General features: G+C 41.6%; 1 protein-coding gene across 1 annotated transcript; it reads left to right on the forward strand.

Annotated features, from left to right (window-relative positions):
* Positions 1-6,790: 6,790 nt before the first annotated feature.
* LOC115359191 (odorant receptor 131-2-like) lies at positions 6,791-15,499 on the forward strand. Its single transcript, XM_030051539.1, has 3 exons — positions 6,791-6,937; positions 7,681-8,433; positions 15,353-15,499. The coding sequence occupies exons 1-3, from the start codon at positions 6,791-6,793 to the stop codon at positions 15,497-15,499; spliced, it is 1,047 nt and encodes a 348-aa protein (XP_029907399.1).
* The last annotated feature ends 3,851 nt before the right edge of the window (positions 15,500-19,350 follow it).

A 19,350-nucleotide genomic window follows, 5' to 3' on the forward strand; every position in this document is an offset into this window, starting at 1 on the left:
GTGCTTTCAGACCTGTGGCCCGTTTGCTTTGTTCCGATTCAGGGGCTAAATCGATACAGTTGTTTCGTTTTTCGTTTGGGGCGTTTGTGTTCACAGGGCAACCATCTGTAGCGGTTCAAAGCTGTAAACAAATGCCATGTGCGAACCAACTGTTCTCTCATTGGTCAGAAATTACCACAGAAGAAGAGGTTTCCTTTTCCGTTCTTACCGCGGGAAAAACAAAAACATGGACCATCTTCAGCGTGTGTGGCTAGTTTCTTTCTGTGTGTTTCTGTGGCTCATGTACCAGTGTTGTGTAACGGAGGAAAACATCCAGTTCTACAGAGAATCAAGACTGCACAGGGAAAATAATGTTCTACTGCAAATGATATATCAGCGTATTTATAGATTCTTGAATGTTTTTATGAGTAAGAGAGAGTAGGTGTCATTTTAAGGATTTTAACAAGATAATTTACTTTTTTGGTGGCAAAAAACTCATATCAGACACAATAACCACATAATGACAATAATGATATATTGGAATAACATCTTCCATATCTCTGCCTTCACTACAGGGAGATATGGGTGTATCCACGCATCAAATCTTGGTGTCCACACATCTGCAGCACTTGGACTGACCACGAGTGGCTTATGAATTTCCGTATGCGAAGAGGCACTTTCTCAAAGCTGTGCGATGCCCTCCGGCCCTGGCTGACCCGGCACACCACCAGATACAGGAAGCCAGTGCCTGTCGAGGTTCGAGTGGCAATCTGCATCTGGAGACTGGCAACAAATTTGGAATACCGCTCTCTTTCACACCTTTTTGGTCTTGGTTTGTCCACATGTTGTGTCATAACTCAAGAAGCTGTCACTGCCATAAATGTTATCTTGAGGGCTTCCGTGACAAATGGAGATTTTCCCAAGTAGTTGGTGCTATTGATGGCACACATATTAACGTCAGAGCTCCTCCTGACGCACCAGCTGATTATTATAACAGAAAAGGGCATTATTCTATCATTTTGCAAGGTGTAGTGGACCACAGACTAAACTTCTGGGACATTAATGTTGGGCGACCAGGTAGGATCCATGATGCCCGTGTTTTTGCACTTTCAGGACTGTATGAGCGAGGTAACAGTGGCACACTTTTTCCTAGAATGACTGAAACATTTGAAGGGATTGATGTCCCACTATTTTAGGTGATTCAGCCTACCCCCTCCAGTCTTGGTTGATGAAACCTTACCGTGAGGTTAGAGGAGTAACACAAGAGCAGATAGCTTTCAACCATCGCCTGAGTCAAGCTCGCATGACTGTAGAACGCTCCTTTGGGCGCCTCAAGGGCAGATGGAGATGTCTACTCAAGGTATGCGATGCCCACATTACCCTGGTCAGCCAAATTGTGTCAGCATGTTGTGTCCTACACAATTTTTGTGAATTTCACAATGAACAATTCCAGGATGGAGAGAATGTGATGGAGGAAAATGAGGATAACAATGAGATGGATTTGAGAGAAGACCCACATCAGGACAATGGAAGAGCAAATGAAATCAGAGATGCACTTTGCAGATATTTTTCTACACTCTAAAGCAGAGGTTCTCAACTTTTGAACCATTCAAATTTATTTCACAAAAAATAGGGCCATAATATGGCGTCATCTTTGAAAGTACTCAATAGGTATGTCCTTATAAATTGCTACAAAATACACTTTTATCTGGTTTTGTCTGTTCTGTTTTGTTTTTTTTCTGTCTGTGTGTATGATGTAGCTGTTCTCAGGGTTGTACAAAGGTTCATGGAGACAGACTGTTTATTGTATTGTCCTTCTGTTTTATTATTTGGATTCTATCAAACGACTATGAAAATAATCCAATGCTGACAAAAAACAAAGGCTGTAAAGTTAACCTTTTTCTTGTTTAACAAGCACTTTAGGTTCTAAACACAGGTCAGTTGTGTGCTTCAAGTAAAGTGTAATATTGTATTTAAAAAACTGACTGAATAACAGTGTTATTAAAGAAATAAAATTGTATTCAAAAAGAAAATGCTATGTTTGTAGAGTTTACATTTTTCTTTGAAATGCAAAATAAAGTGCAAATTGCAAAACATGTTTTCAAGTGTGAAGTACAGTTATCCCTTTGTTTTACAATCTAACAACTGTATAGCTGGCTTGAACATAGCCATTTCTAACCAGGAATGTACTAAAGTAGGTTCTCTACAGAGCTCAGTGCTACCCTCACTCTGTCAGTAAAACATTGCATAACAAATTCTGTATATATTCTGTACTGAACAATAACTATTGAATAACAAATTCTACAAGTTGAAGAACTGCTCTGCTGTGTTAACACTATGCAAAACAGAGGAGACGTCAATGGAATGATCTGGTCTTTCACCGGGTTGGCTGGGCTGCTGTAGGTGGACTGGTGGCTGTGGAGCACGAGGTGGTGGATAGGGCAGGTGCTGCTGTGGAGGCACTGGCATCATCGGTGGTCCAGGTGAAATGGGTGTAGGATTGTTGAATGTAGGATGAATGAGACTTGTGGGATTGTAGGATGAATGTGGCTGTTGGTGTAAAGCACTAATGACTGTTCCCATCAGCTGCAGAAACATTTGTTGGCTTGCCTGTTGCTGAGCCTGCATGGCGTTAAATCTTCGCTCCTCAGCCTCCTGCTGCAGCCTCAGTATGTTCTCCAGGGCAGCGGTCTCTCTGGCTTGGTGGTTTTGTTCAGCTTCATGTATTTGCTCCAGGTGCCTTTTCTGTTCCGCCTGGTAGAGATGGAGCTGATCACACAGAGAAGATTGGGCTTTCCTCTTCCTGGATTGAGACCCAGGAATGGGCAGTTTGGGGTTTTGGCTTCTGCTTCTTTCGGCTGTTTCCTCTGTGTCAGTGGAGTCCAGTGTGTTGTCCAGTGATTCAGCATCCGCCACTGTCAATTAAAGCAGGTGATTACTTACTGCAAGTGCATCAGGTTGTCACACAGTACAACACTCAGCTGCTTTGTATCAACTGAAACTGATCAGCATAACAAAAGGTGATAGGTTACTCACCATTTCCATCAGCCGATTCAGCAGCTGGATTCAGTATCAGCGGAAGTGCTAATGTTAGGTGTAGCAGCATCAGAAGAGCCAGTGCTAGATGATGTAGCATCATTGGAGTTGATGACATCCACAGGTTCAACAACTGGTTTAGTCCCTAAAATTTTATCCAGCTTATCAAACCAGGGAAATGTGTCCTTCTCATCCCCGGAGCTTCCACTTCTGGCAAGCTGGTCTCGCACCTTGATATACTGTTGTTGCAGTTTTTTGGCTTTAGCGCGACACTGCTCAACAGAGCGTCGGAAGCCGCTCTCACTCATTCGCTGACTCACAAGTTTGTAGACTTCTGTATTCTTGTGAGTAGTGTCCAGCATTTGGCAAATCTGCTCATCTGCCCAGATTTCGATTAGGCATCTGGCTCCATGTCAGCCCACGGCTCATTTTGGATTTTGGTCAAAACACAACACCTTCTCCTTCTTCTTCTCCTGCTTCTTCTCCCTCTTCTTCTGTTTTGGTTGACGATTGGCAACTGGGTGCATTACTGCCCCCCTCTGTTGGAGGTTGAACTACAGTTATGAGTGAGTTGTGTCGGTTGCTGTGTCGATTATGTTCTCACTGCAAACGAACCGCTCCAGGGCTCGAATGGAATCGAGCCGAGACCACCTCTTCTAGGCGATCTCGGCCCGCTTGTTTTGTCCTGCATCCAGCGTGATTACTGTGTTCACATATGTCCAAACGAACCGATCTTTAGGGGGAAACGCTCCCTGTTTCGGAGCAACTGCTCCAAACGGGACAGGTCTGAAAGCACCCTATCAAACTCGTCTAACTAAACTTGCATTTACAGGCGTTGTTCGGATACAGATAACAGCTAAACCGAATCTATGGTGGTAATTATATGTGGCAGGTTGAGCGCCTCCACTTTAATTGGCATCAGCTGTTCCTTATTCTCAGCTGTTCGGGCCTGATTGCGAGGCGGTGCCAATTTGACTTACTGGTCCTGACTTCACCGGCGCGCTCATTGTTACCTGGCGTTCACCTGGCGAGTGCTGTGTTGGCGTGCTCCGGTGGCGTGCTCCGGTCTGTTGTGCCATCGGCGGGATATGAAAGCGGGGTTGGCTGTTGGCGACCTGGCGTGCGGTTCGGAGGGATTGTAAGAAGCGCGGTGTCTGCCTCTTCGTCGCAAGACGAAGATTGTGTTGGCCGTGTGTTAAGTTCCCTTCACTCTGCTGTCGAAGCCACAGGTTGTGGCTCCCCCTCTTCCCCTACGCTCGGCGCGGGGCTGCACTGCACGCCGGTGACCTTAATGTGTCGAAGACAAAAGAAGACAAAAGAACTTGTTATTGACTTTAGAAGGAACTGTGGAAAATTAGAATTAAGTACTATCCATGGTGACAATGTTGAAATTGTTGATACATATAAATACTTAGGAACTGTGTTTGACTCTAAACTGAGGTTTGATATTAATACAGAGAGCATTGTGAAGCGAAGCCAACAGAGGGTTCACCTGTTAAGGAGGCTAAACTCCTTCAATGTTTGTAAGGGAATTTTATGTATTTTTTATCTGTCCTTTATTGAAAGTATCTTAACGTTCTCTTTTATTTGTTGGTTTGGGGGCCTTTCTGTCAAGGACAAGAACCGCCTCTACAATATTGTGAAGATTTGCTCCAAGATAATTGGCACTGCATGTTACTATTTTAACCTAGTAATTTTAACTAATAAACTTTTGTTAATACTTTTGGAAGTCCGTCTCCCGTCCTCTATATAATTGGTGTGACGAATCTGTGTGACCTTAAGTTATAAGGGTCTTGTTGAGTGTCCTATACTTCCTGGGGTGCAATTCGCCAGGTGGCGTTGTCAGGCAACTTCCTCTTGCACCCCACCATATCGCCACATATAGGCATGAAAACTTATCAAAACACCATGATATAAACATTAAGACGGTCTAAAACATGCTTAATAATTCCAGCAATGGTGGCTGATCCAGAAATTCAACTGGACCGAAAGGTACCCTGGGAAGTAGGCTGTAATGTCGGCCACAAAGCATCGTGGAGGTGTATCCTGCAAATTAGCCAAAAATAGGCTGGATCTGTCGGCTGCATTTGCAGGACCCCGCACAGTAAAATTGAATTGGGACAGCACTTGTCGCGCCGCCGTGACGTAAGCAGCCTACAAATACGACCAAGGTAGCATACAGCCTTTGAATTGGGACAAAGCCATTGAACGTCCGAATCAGATGCAACCACAACTGGAGGTGGTGTGAAATGCAATTCCAATCGAATTTGTACAAATGTGTCTCACCTGTTATGTGTGTTTTGCCTCTTGGACACACCAACATGGATTCTTCTCATGTGGTCAGGCAACATCTTGAGGAAATAAGACGTTTATTACATGTTTAGCTATAGTATGTTGGGTAGAGGATGACAAATCAGCCTATCACACCTTTTAGAAGAGCAACAAGTGGCCCACATATTGCTGATATCACCTTTATGCCATCACTTTTTTAAATGCCTACAGCAATAAAATGACATGTAAAAATTCTTCTCAAGATGGTGTACAGATGATAATAAATGAGCAAGTCTCTTTACCTAGTACTGAGGCAACACACACACACACACACACACACACACACACACACACACACACACACACACACACACACACTTGTATCCTTAGATATTTGCCAAACCCACCACATATAAATGCTATTGCACGGATTTGGTAGGGCCACACCATCATATCACGATCCAGGTCTTGCAGTGGCACATGAGGTAAGTGTACTTTTGTTTCTTTCATATAATCTCAAAAGAATATCACAACAAAGCTGAATGAAATACTTTGGTGCTATTATAGTGAAATAACTTTTCATCAGTGATTTCCTACTGCCTTATCATAGTTCTGGGTTGCATTGAAATGACTGATACTGTCTATCAGCAGAATGGTCTTTACACTGCCTTACCTGAGGTGTAAACTGCTGCATACTGTCTATCTGCAGAGGATGAAAGAGCAACAAATAAGCTCTCACACTGGTGTTTTTTTTTTTGCTCCATAGTTTTAATCAATTTTATTATCAAACATGCAGCAGTTTCATCATCCACGTTCTGAGCACAGTGTTTTGAAACTGTTGGATCAAACATTGAGTCTCATTCCAAACTGACATGTCTTCCATCTGAGAACCATGACAACACTTTGACAAAAAGCTAAAACTAACCATTCTACTTTTTAAAGGACTTTGTTAACTTTTGAATTCACATTGCTTTTATAATGTACGATGGAAAATGCTCTGTCTATTACTGCAGTCACTTTAATTGTATGCTCAAAATATGTGATTTATTTCTTTTATATTTCAAGTTGATGCCCTGATCCTCCACCTGAGGTGAGTGCTGCTGTATGCTCTTCACTGAGCTGGCCTTGCACAGAGGGCTCTCTAAGAAATGTAACTCACCACATCGGTTTCCGCAAGGCCCTGAAAGGTTCGATTAACTTGACAGTTTCAAAAATGGAGTCTTCATAAAAGCTGTAGACCTGTGTTGCCAATAGCAAATGCAATATATCAAATGATATATCATGAAGATGGTTTAACATCTAGATTAATTGTTAATATACGTGTAAATTCAGCATGGAATTGAATAATAAGCATATGTGAAGTGGTATTCACCCAGCTCATAACAAGCCTATGATCAGTGATGAATGATCAAATTATATTTTTGCCTTAATGCTTCTTGTGAAAATTGATGAAAGTTATAATCTGTCTTGTTTGTTCGTCTTCAGCAACTTCAGCCTTCCAGAGATGAACCTGTCATTTACCAATTTAACAGTCATAAGCCATCGAGACTCCTTCGACAAAGCCGTGACCAAAAATGTGGTTGTTGTGGCTCTCTGCATCTCCATCAACTACATCAACGTCAACCTCATTCACACCTTTCGCAGGCATCAGGTTTGATAATTCCTCTTCATACATATATGTATATGCTGTTTAAAAAAATTAGGACACTGCTTTGGGTGTGATCAATAGTTAAATTTTATAGATAAATAAATAAATAAATAAAAGGCACCATATCTTAAATAACTGCTGTTTATGTGTAGAATTTCCAATTCTATATCAAAACAGATTTTTCTAATGCAAAGGAAATTCTATGTTTGCCTTTGGAAAAAAAAAACAAAAAAACACCAGTGTTCTTAAAAGAGTCCCTCCAGGATTTTGTGATCACAAGACTTATGTGAAATTCAACCAGTCCCTGCAATAATTTGCAATTATGTCCTGTTCCTGCAATATTTCCAAAAATGTTTTTTTTTTTTTTTTTTTTTTTTTTCCCCTTTTCTTTCTTTAATGAAAGAGATTTTGGTCAGCTTTTGAAGATTTTCTTGTTTTACTACTTACTTGTGATATGCAATCATTCCTGAAAAAAAGCAAAAATCATTTATTTCATTTTGTGCCGCAAAAATCCTGGTGGGACTGTACTGATCATTTTTTGAAGGAACTCCCATCTTCTTTACACATTCCCCCAATTATAAATGGCTTTCTTGTCTAGTTTTGCCCTCCTCCCTCCTCCCATGAACTCTGCTCTGCTCACTCTACTTTCTTCTCTCTTCAAATTTTAAAATGTCACATTTTCCCTGCACTCTTACCGCCTTCTTCCATCTCACTCCTCCTCACTGTTCCTTGTTGACTTTCTCCAGATCTTCTACATGAATCCTCGCTACATCCTTTTCATTCACCTAGTGGTCAACGATATGATCCAACTGACCATGACCATCCTGCTGTTCCTCATCAGCTACACTCTCCACACAATAACTGCTTCCCTGTGTGGCATCCTCGTCCTGCTTGCTGTTTGCACTACTGAAAACACACCGCTGAACCTGGCCTGCATGGCAGTAGAGTGCTACATTGCTGTTTCCTTCCCCCTCCGTCACACACAGATCTGTACAGTCAAAAAAACGCACATACTGATCGGTCTAATCTGGGTGATGACCATATTGTCCGTCCTGCCCGATCTCCTCTTCACCCTAGCCACAGAACCCCTGGACTTTTTTCACACCCGAGTCTTCTGCCTCACGGAAACCGCCTTTCCGAATCCCAGTATTCATAAGAAGAGGAATATCAGTTATATAATACTTCTAGTCATAGTTTGGCTCAGTATCCTTTGCACATATGCCAAGATCCTGTTCACTGCCAAGGGCGCTTCCAAAGATGCTAAGAAGGCCAGGAACACTATCCTCCTCCATGGGTTTCAGCTGCTGTTGTGTATGGCTACATATGTAGACCCCCTGATTAAAAGTGCTCTGAAGTACTGGTTCCCTGAACATCATGCAGATTCCCTCTTTGCTTGCTATATTACAATAATCATCCTGCCACGATCCATTAGTCCAATCATCTATGGCCTAAGAGACAAGACTCTCCGGAGATACTTGAAAAAGTATCTGCTGTGTACAGTGAACACAAAATAGGCATCCATCAATAGTCTATGATATAGAAGTCTTTTTTCAAAAGTAATTTTCAAAACACCAGCACTTCACATCAGCTTTGGCAGGCCTCCCTGAACATCTTTTTCAGTCCCTTAGCCTCAGGGCTTTCAAGCTTTTTCATGTTCCGGATTTGCTCCATGGACCCTGATATGAAAAGATATTTTGGTTTGTGTTTCAATGCCGTACGTAACACTGACAAATTGACCCTTGTAATCATTTATATTATGTTCAATTAGTGGATTTTGTTGTGCTTATTTGCTTATTTTTTCCTCATTAATTTGTGTTATCCTTTTCAGTTGCTGAAGGCCGGTGGTGGTGCTGTTGATAGGGGTGGCGGTGTCCCCCCCTTCATGTGTGCTGTGCTCCCTTGGGATTTGGTTCACTTCACAACTGAGTGTGTGTCATGTGTGCGTGGGTGATTTTGGTTTGTTTTGGACCCCTCTCCCTTTCACTAGCCCCTGTCCAACCGGTAAGCCTCAGCACCTGATTAGGTTCCTTTTCCCCTCCCTGTGCGAATGGTGTTTTTTTTTTTTTTTTTTTTTTTTTTTTTTTTTTTTTTTTAAAGAAGAATTTATATTTTTAAAACTGTTTAAAAAAAAAAATGTTGTACATTTTGAACCCACATCTCCTGCCCTTTGAGTAACGAACCTGTGTGTCCTAAGCGTATGAACAAGATAATTCTCTGGGTGAAATTCCCAGGGTGGCGTTGTCTGGCAACTTTTAAGATCATCTGATCACCCTGAATTAAATGTGCATTCTATCGCTGTAGCTGCCACATATTATCTGAATTTATTAAGCTTAAAATTATATGCAGGCTATAGAATGATATCAAGGCATGTCAATTGATAGCGTAATCTTTTTATTGAAAAGTAGGCTATATCAAATAAAATGAGTGCCGTCAATTGACTCACGTGCGTGAACTTTTAAAATAAATAAATAAATATTGCACATGCCTGCGCTCTTTTAACATGAACATGAAACAACTGCAAACAATTACAACTACAATTTGCAAAGAAAAAAACACATCTGGACTGGCTCATACCATTTTAATGTGGTGTGCTGCCAACTTGAAATCAAATAGATGCAATGAAAACTCAAATAAATAAAATAAATAAATAAATAAAAAAATCCCTGAACATGTTTCTGGCTTGGGACATTTCAGCCTACTTTTTACGCATTTTCGCTGCAGTGAACTGTGCAGCAGCTGAATTAAAAGTCTCAAGTGTCTCCACAACTTGCAATGCGCATCAGTCTTGTGACCTTGTTCTCCCCCAGGCGACTTCGCTGCACTGTTTTGATCCAGTTCCGCAGAGAAAAACCTCTCTCTGCTGGTACACTGGAGATAGGGATCACGCAGGCCATTTTTTAAAAAAAAATAAAATGACGTGGAAATCGACTTTTAATAAAATTTAGATGTGATGGGACAGTCGATATGGAGATAAATTTATGTGCTGATTGAGATAGTAGCTTTGAATAGTGTTTTTGACGGTATTTATTGCATTGTTAATGTGCCTGACATTCTGGAAACCTGCCTGTGAGGTTTGGTGACGTGTGCGCGCTGCGCGCCGGTCAGCCAAACTTCCACTACACTGGATGCGCACAGCCTGTGCTGAAAGTAGACCTGGTTTTAGATGGCGAGCCTTGAGCGCACCACGGCGAAGCCTTTTGGCACGAAACTGTCACTTCGCCAAGCTGAATGTCAGCACCTCCCCCTGCTGCAATGCCACTCCCATCTCAGGGCACCTCGGTCTGCCACACTACAAAACTGCTGAAACTAGCTCTGCAGTGGGGTTCACTTCACTGCGCTGCGCCGGGAAACTAGAGCCCAAAATCTACTATAGTGACAGGGAGCTGAGGGGTTACAAAAGCATTGTGGTGGGACTAGAGATGGACTGGGACTAAAAAATAGCACTGGACTTGGCAGTATGTGTTTGGAAAAACAAGAGCCCCCTGCAGCGTTGTCATGATGCCTTAATCCTAACTCATGACATTATCCAGGATATCACAATACCACTGATGTTGAATGGATGGTGTTTACAGCATCATATTCTAGTTCAGCCACAATACTTATGAGAGACTTGCTGACTGGACCGTAGGAAACATGAACCTGAGAGCATGCAACAACACATAGCCATGATAAAACAGATAATAAGAAGGCCGTATTCATACAGTTTAAGTAGAATACACACTTAAAGATGGAGGACACACCTCAGATGTCTTGCTGGCCGGACGGTAGGAAACAGTGGCCTGAAAGCACACAACAGCAAACAGTGGTAAGGAAAAAAATGCTCCAGACTGTAATTGACTTATCTGAATAATGGGTGGAATGGGTGTCATCCTCTGCCCTTGGTCTGCTCAGCTTGGATAAACAAATAATAGAATGAATACAAAAAGTCAATTGTCTTATAGCACCTTTTTTCCCTACATTTATTCCCCTTAATGTTACTAATATAATATTAATAATATAATTACACTGTTGGTTCAGATGATCTTTCTGGTTGCATCATTAGAAATTACACTTTGTTTTCTAAATTGGTAACTAACTTAGTGTGAAAGTAACTCCAGTTTGTGCTTCTCTCATGTAATTATTCTTTTATGATTTTAATGATAACGCATTCTGGTGCTAGGGAGCCTTGGAAGAAGAAGGGTCCTGTACTGGCCAGAATAAATCAGTGGTCTCTGTTACCAATAACACACAAAAATAGTCTATATCAGCTACAGTATATTCATTCCCTGTTACACTCATAATATATATATATATATATATTATGGTCTTCAGTTTATCCCTTTTGTTTCCCAATATTTTTCCATTCCTATTTGTCTCGCTCTGTGAGTTGTGGGCATGGCACTCAATCAACAGCCTGACTGCTGATCAGCAGACACCAACTCATCTACCCAGCAGTGTATCTACCCCAGTTCTTCAGCCACTTAGAAGTGTGCATTCAAAGTCTAACTTGTGTTTGCTTTGAATTCAGTCATTCAGCCAGCCTCTCCTGCTGTAAACCTTCCTCCACCATCTGCCTTCACCAGCCAAGATTCATCCACTCACCCACCTCCATCAATACAAACCTGCCAATAAACCTTCTCTATTTCAACTCCAAGGCTGTGTTCTGCATTTGGATCATTCCTATTGATCTCAACATCACCTTGTGAAAATTACTTTATATATCTTAATCTTAACCAATAACTGAATGACATCATCTAACTCAGACACGCAATGGTCAGAACGGTCCCAACCTGTAGACAAAAACGGACAAAGACTATAAAAAGGGCCTCGTGAAAGTACTCAAATGAGAAAGATACTGGAGGTTCAAGCTAAATGCATGAACACAGCCAGGTCTAATGAGGAAGTTGCTTCTCCCATCCTCTTCTCCATTGTCAAAAGTGAACCTGGAACTGTGTTAACCAGGGACTTGCCACTGGTCATGGTGTGACATGCCACTCACGTCAGTCAGGTTTTCTGTTCTCATTTATGGTTTTATTTTGTCGTTCTCACCCTTTGTCTTGTTTCAGACCACTTTACTTCCTGCTCCTGTGTGTGTTCCAGCCACTGTGATTGTGCAGCCATACAACAATTAAATTCACCTGTGCCTTATTGTCTGTGTATTTAGTCTGTGTTTTCCCTTCCTCAGTGCCAGTTTGTCTTTGTCCTTTGTGTCAAGCATTCCAGCGGTTATCTCTAGCATTATGTGGCCCTTTAAAAGCATACGCTTTACCCCTCACAAATGGCAACAGACTATCCCAATTAAAGTAATTGTACACATGGCTACATTGTAACGTACCTGATGCACTGATGGTTGTGACGGAAACATCATACAAAATGCCTATCTAACTCATCTAACTAAACTTGCATTTACAGGCGTTGTTTGGATACAGTCAACAGCCAAATCTATGGTGGTAATTATAGGCATGAAAACTTATCAAAACATCATGATATAAACACTAAGACGGTCTGAAACAGGCTTAATAATTCCAGCAATGGTGGCTAATCCAGAAATTCAACTGGACCGAAAGGTACCCTGGGAAGTAGGCTGTAATGTCGGCCGCGAAGCATCGTGGAGGTGTATCCTGCAAATTAGTCAAAAATAGGTTGGATCTGTCGGCTGCATTTGCAGGACCCCGCACGGTAAAACTGAATTGGGACAGCACTTGTCGCGCCGCCGTGACGTAAGCAGCCTACAAATACGACCTAGGTAGCGTACAGCCTTTGAATTGGGACAGAGCCAGTGTCTTTAAAAACGCTGCCTTCCCCCCTTACCAGGCCCATCCATAGCGTCTCTCTCTCACTGGGATTGGTTGAGAGCCAAATTGGCAAAATCACACAGCTGCAGGTACTTAGTGTTAAATTTCAGTCTGAATGTCCGGGCTCAGTGGCAGGAAACACACACACAATACAAATGAATAACCAGAACAAACTCAAACATAACCCTAGCAATATAAAAATGAATAATCAAAACCCTTCTAAGACAATAATCTAATCACACAAAGATATCAAAATCACATCTATTGTAAGAATAATGATGAAGAAAATCATAACACTTTCCTGCCGACTGACATTCTCCTCGTGTGTTTCTAACCTCTGCTTTGTACCTGCATCTCACCTTGGTCATCTCATTACTGGACACTATTGCCAGAGACAAAACCCTCACCTCATCACCCCAACTCATCATGGAGCATTGAAGAAGTGAAGTGTAATATATAATGTCCATATGGGGTCATGTGTAAAGAGAGCTGACACACAAGTCCTTCTCATCAGGCCTGGTTGGCTGTAGCTAACACAGACCCAGAGAAGGAGCCATTTCCAAGAGATAGAACCATCATGACAGATAGACCATGACGCTGCTGTAAATATGTCCTCGGCACTCAACCCACTGAAAGGGGCCACTAACACTACCATGCTGCCAGAGTGCACGGACCACAGTAAGAGGGTCTTTTCCCGCTTAGCTGTAGGCTTGGGAGATTCACTCAGAAAAACCATTTAGCAAGATGCTTCTTTGATAGAGCTTTTCCAGCCACTCCATCATCATAGCCCACAAACAGCTGATCAGTGCCTCCTTTTCTCCCGCATGAGATGGAGGACAAAAACCATCCAGCTGTTTTGCTCTTCACCTGAACAAGCTCCTTATGCTCTTGGAAACAAAGGAGGAGTTCACTCTGAGGGTAGCACCACTCAAGTCACAGGTCAGTGCAAGCTCAGCCATCTTGACTGTCAGTGCCTTCAGAGAGGATAACTGCATAGGCTCATGTGGCTCCTTAGCCAGGTCCTCTAGCACTAACAGCAGAACCGGGTGAAGACACGCATCACCAGGCTTTGTCTCCTGACCCCATAAAGAAACATTCACGAAGGGGTGGGCAAAGACTGGTCTGTCACCAGGTCTATGAAAGGAGGAAATCGCCGCTGCATAAACCTTTACAGTGCCATGAGACAGCCCCTTCTCTAGCTGATACTGTAAAAAGGAGAGAATAGATTCAACTGTGCATGTCAGGGGATCTAACACCCCAGCTCTGGAATCCTAACCATTTTGGCTTGAAAGAGGCAATGGGGGATCTCAATCTGGCCGCTTGGATGAGCTGACAGATAATCTGGTCTGCATTAACCTGTTCCTCTCAGGAAGTATAATGTGGGCATTGTGTCCATTACTCCTGCATTCTGACAAAGCTTCCCAAACTTGGAGAGTTGTTAAGGGCTGAGGTGGCAGGGTTAGAGTTAGCTAGTTAACATTAGCCACCTAATACTAGCGTACGTTACCTAACTTTTTCTAACCTTAACCATTATGACAAACTTTCCCCTAACCTTAACAATAACCTTTTCCAAACCTTAACCAAGTATTTTGAAAGACTGTATGGAGCTTGCTACAGTTGTGGCTACAATTCTACTATCAATTTTGGCTATCAGAAATAATGAATATTTATATTTATAAGAATTGATAAAATGTATTTGTATAACAGAATCTAATTAACATTAAATTTGTCCTCAGGGGCACCACGTCTCAAAGGAGAAATTTGCTAGTTCATGCATTCACTCTTGTTGAATATACAAAACCATCAATTTGGAATTCTGATAATCAACATAATAACTTCCACCAACATTACCATATCAATAGCTAGTAGAGGTTGAAGGATTTGGAGCTCTGCAGTATTGAGATTGGCAACACTCACTTTTGCACAGTATTAAATCGACGTGCATGGAGTTTGAAACCCTTTGTTGAATGAATTTGTTGTGATGCTCACTCTGTGCAGGCGGTTATGGGTTAAAGACAAATAAAAGCCCAGTTAGAAAAGAAGTTAGTCTGCTGCTTGCAAACTGTAAATCCCAGATGTAGAATGTAACACTGATTCCATTGTTTATGTCGCTAGTAACGCAACAGTTTAGGTCTAATTACAAAATATGTCACTTTCACCGCATTACAATCTTGTGAACAATGTTAAGACCTGTAGACATGTAGCGGTGCCACGGGGTGAGAAGGGTAGTGGGAAGTGTCCATAATATTATGTTTTCTATTGTGTGTAGATTTGGGTTGCCGTGAATTATTGTGGGTTGTTATTGTGTGCTGTGTTCTTTGTGTATAGATTTGGGATGCTGTGAATTATTATTGTGTGTCGTGTTTATTTGTGCATGGATTTGGGTTATTTTTATTTATTTCAGTAATAAGTTGTAGAGACTTGTATGGACAACTGCACACGTCACCTTTCCCCCACTACACCTCCCCTCTGCCCTAATTGTTTGCACACTATTGGCCTACAGTCAGCCTGCTCCATTTAAAGACAGGTGCGGGGCTTCGGAAGGAGGCCAATCAACCCGAGCAGCGTGCAGGTGTGCCGGTAGACGCGTGGCAGGCGGGCATCCAGGCGTGAGAGAAGGACGGTGGCAGTCTTCTGTTTTTAGCGGCCCGCTCTGGCCGGGAGGGTGAGCACCGTGACCGTGGACCGCCGACGGAGCCACGCCACGCATGTGATTACGGAACTGCTAGACTGCCTGGACGGAGCCACGCCACGCTCACGGTTAGACTGCGGCAGCCGGCTGGAGGACTGACGCGGGACATCGCCAGCATAGACTGAGTATTGCTCACACACTGTTTAGAGGAGAGACTTAACTTGGACACTTGGCCAATGTTTTATTGTTATTTTAAGCCAGCAGCTGTGCTTTATTTTTATTCAACTTCTTAACTGCCAAATCTGCTTGTTAATAAATTATTCAGTTCACCTCTGCCTCTTGCGTCTGTGTGGTGTGGCCCGGGGATTTTACCAAACTCGCAGCAGCATCAAAATAAATAAATAAATAAAAAGTCAGTGAAAGTGAAAAATAATATTAATACATAAAATAATTACCTTTAGGCATATTATGGACATTTCACATCCTCTGTTCCAACAGCAGGAAAGCAAGCTCAGATGAGGCACAAGTGATAAATGATAAATCACTGAGTCAAGTGTTTCATTTTTCATTCATTTCATATACTTTTATTGTCCCCGTAGGGATATTTGTCATGGACTCTCTGATGGTCCTGCAGTTTACAAATAAGAGAAGGACAGCAGCATTGTATGATCGCACCAGGTGACACACCTCACACATAAAAACAATTTCAAGACAATGCACAATCCCGGAACAAACAAGACAACATCAGTAACCGTATCAATACAGTACACAGCAACAACAAATGTCAATTGCCCGTACCATCATAGCACACAGCAAGAATAAATGTCAATCAATCAATTACCCGTACTGTTACAGCACACAGCAAGAATAAATGTCAATCAATCAATTATCCGTACCGTTACAGTACACAGCAACAATAAATGTCAACTGCCCGAACCATTACAGTACACAGTGTTTTGCCAACAGTACACACTAAACTACATAAGTGTATTAAGGATCTTAACGGATGTTGGGATAAAAGAATGTTTGTCATGATTCAGCCTGCTCCGAGGAACTCTAAATCTCCTCCCAGAAGGAAGCAGCTGGTACTCTGAATGGAGAATATGAGATTGATCAGACAGAATTTTTCGTGCGTGTCTCATGATGGATTGTTCATAAATGATTTGAAGAGAAGCATGATCTTTAACGCCCATAATTTTCATGGCATGTTGTACCAGACGGTTAATCTGTGTCTTCAGCTGTACAGACAGGTTACTGTAACAGGCTGTAATTCCGTACCTTATAGCTTATTCCAGAACCTGGGAGCAGCAACAGAAAAGGCTCGGTCGCCCCAGTGTTTGTATTTTGACCTGGGCACTTCTAACAAGAGTTGGTTAGACGACCTCAAAGCTCTACCAGGCTCATGAACAATAAAAAGCTCAGATAAATAGGATGGTGCGAGGCCATTAAGAGCTTTAAAAACAAACATTAAAAGTTTAAAATCAATTCTGTAGTGGATGGGAAGCCAGTGAAGGGAGTTAAGAACAGGAGTGATGTGCTCTCGTCTGTTAGTGTTAGTTAAAAGACGGGCAGCAGCATTTTGCACAAGTTGAAGGCGACTGAGAGAGGATTGGGAGACGCCGATATAAAGTGCATTGCAATAGTCTAATCTTGAACTGATTAGTGCATGGATGGCTTTTTCCAGGTCGTGACGGCTTAAAAACATTTTGACTTTGGCCAGGAGAACTCCTGGCCAGGGACTTGCGAACTCCACCACAAACAGTTGCAGTTCAAAAGAGGAGTAGGGGAGAGTGGGGTAATTTGTGACAAGGGGCAAGTAGTGCCACCCCTGTTATCTAGAAAACCATAGAAGAAGTTGGTCATGTGACCACATATTTTTGAAGAGGCATCCATTTCACTCATCCTGCAAAGAAGGGAGACACATGGCTTGAGAGGAAAGCACATTTCAGTTCAAAAAACATTTTTTTGCCCTCCAAAGTAAAATTTCTATGATCAAGGTTTTTTGTTTGCTGTGTTTGAACAATTATAGAAAACTTTGAAAACAGTTCACACAGGTTTTAGTACTTTAGTAAGCTACACCATGAGTCTATACAGTTAGCATGATGTTAGCTCAAAACAGCTGGGGGATGCATTTTTTTCAAAATGGTGGGCTTGGGGTAATTTGTGCCAAAGGGCCTTGGGGTAAGTTGTGCCAGTGGAATAACTTGTGATTATATACTATATATTACTTTATTGTATTTTATTGTTATTGTACATTGTCTTCTTACCTTTGATCACTAAAACTATTCAGATTCAGGTGAAGATGATTTGCAGGTGCTCATTTTGGAATTTTTATTTTGTTCTGGGTATGTGTTCATGTGGCACTAGGCCTTGTTATAGAAAAATGGCCTGTGACCTTGTTAAAATAATAAATAACTGTTAAATAAATAATTTTGTATTGAATTTGTTTTGCTTTTATATAGCATTATCATTTGTGAAATTAAAATGATCTCTTTTACTTCAGTTATCAATGGCACAATTTACCCTAGTGTATTCTCTCTAATGGCACAATTTACCCCGCACCGGGGGCAAGTTGTGCCACAAAACCACTTTTTTTTCGAAAGCTATATTTCTCAAACAGTTTATATAAGATCCAAAGTGATTGTTCCCAGGGATGCACAACATCCTAAACTATATGTGCATATTTTAGTTGGAGGCATTACTGTAATCCTTGCGCTTTAAAGGCCCTTTAAGTAAAAATTGGCACTACTTACCCCACTCTCCCCTATGCATCTGTGGGAAGAAACCGGCATTTAAAACTGTCATTGAACACATAAACTCTCAATCTGCGCAGAAAGTACAATCTCTGTTGCAGTCTGGAGCAGAGACTCTCCACATGGGCCCTCCAGCTGAGTGTGTCATCAATATAAACTCCCAAGTACTTATATAAAGAGACCTGAGTGATGGGTTCATTGTGGATGACCACCGGCCTCAAGTCATTCACAGCTTTAAGATTGAACACCATCTCTTCAGTAGTTCAGCAGTGAGCTGACAGCATGTATTTTTCTGCTCTAAAAATGAAAAAGGCAATGATTTTCAACTCAACAGACAATGTGGCCAGTGGTCACTTATCAGAGAGTTCTTCCCAATTGCCAGTAATTGAGCAAATGCAAAATTAACATGATCTTGGTGATTATATGTCAACTAGCTCTGCCAAGCTGGAAAAAGAGGGACATGACAGATAAATGTGTTCTCGCATAGACACACACACGCACGCACGCACACGCACACACACACACACACACACACACACACACACACACACACACACACACACACACAGAGAGATCCACACTCATAGGGATTTATGTATCCTACCGTATATAAAGTCCTGTCATTGATTCAGAACACCTGTTATGTCAGGTTTCTCACATGAGAGCATATCTTGTCTAACCTGTTCATAATAATAATAATAATAATCATCAATGTAACAAAAGCCTGCAAACATGGCAGCTGTGCTGTTTTAAATATTGTAAGTATAACCTTTGGATATTTTATTATTCCATTCTTGTGCTTTTAAACTGAAGAAAAGCAGAAAAAGTTGGAGTTAAACAATTGCTTCTGCAAAATTAGAGATGGTGCATGTTTTTCCATTCACTGTTATTAATGCAAAACATATGTGTGTGTGTGTGTGTGTGTGTGTGTATATGTGTGCAATACACTTCTTGCACCTTCAAGAAATTTTGTAAATGCTTTCTAATATTGTTCATAAATGTGAGTACAGTGCAATGTAAGAAAGTGGGGCGCTAGAATTGAACTTTCACGTTTAATTGTTCATTCATTTCTGCTTGTGTCGTGACAGAAATGCTAACTGCTGTCTATCTTTCTCCTCCAGGGAACCTCTTATCTACTTTAAGTTGCTTTAAGCGACCACTGATCTACAGATACAAAAGTCTACTACATCTATATTGGGGATAATAGTCTGCAGTTACTTTCTAGAGGCACTGAAGTACATTCATTAAAGTCTTGCT

Source organism: Myripristis murdjan, chromosome 5, assembly GCF_902150065.1.
Source record: "Myripristis murdjan chromosome 5, fMyrMur1.1, whole genome shotgun sequence".
Lineage (NCBI taxonomy): Eukaryota > Metazoa > Chordata > Actinopteri > Holocentriformes > Holocentridae > Myripristis > Myripristis murdjan.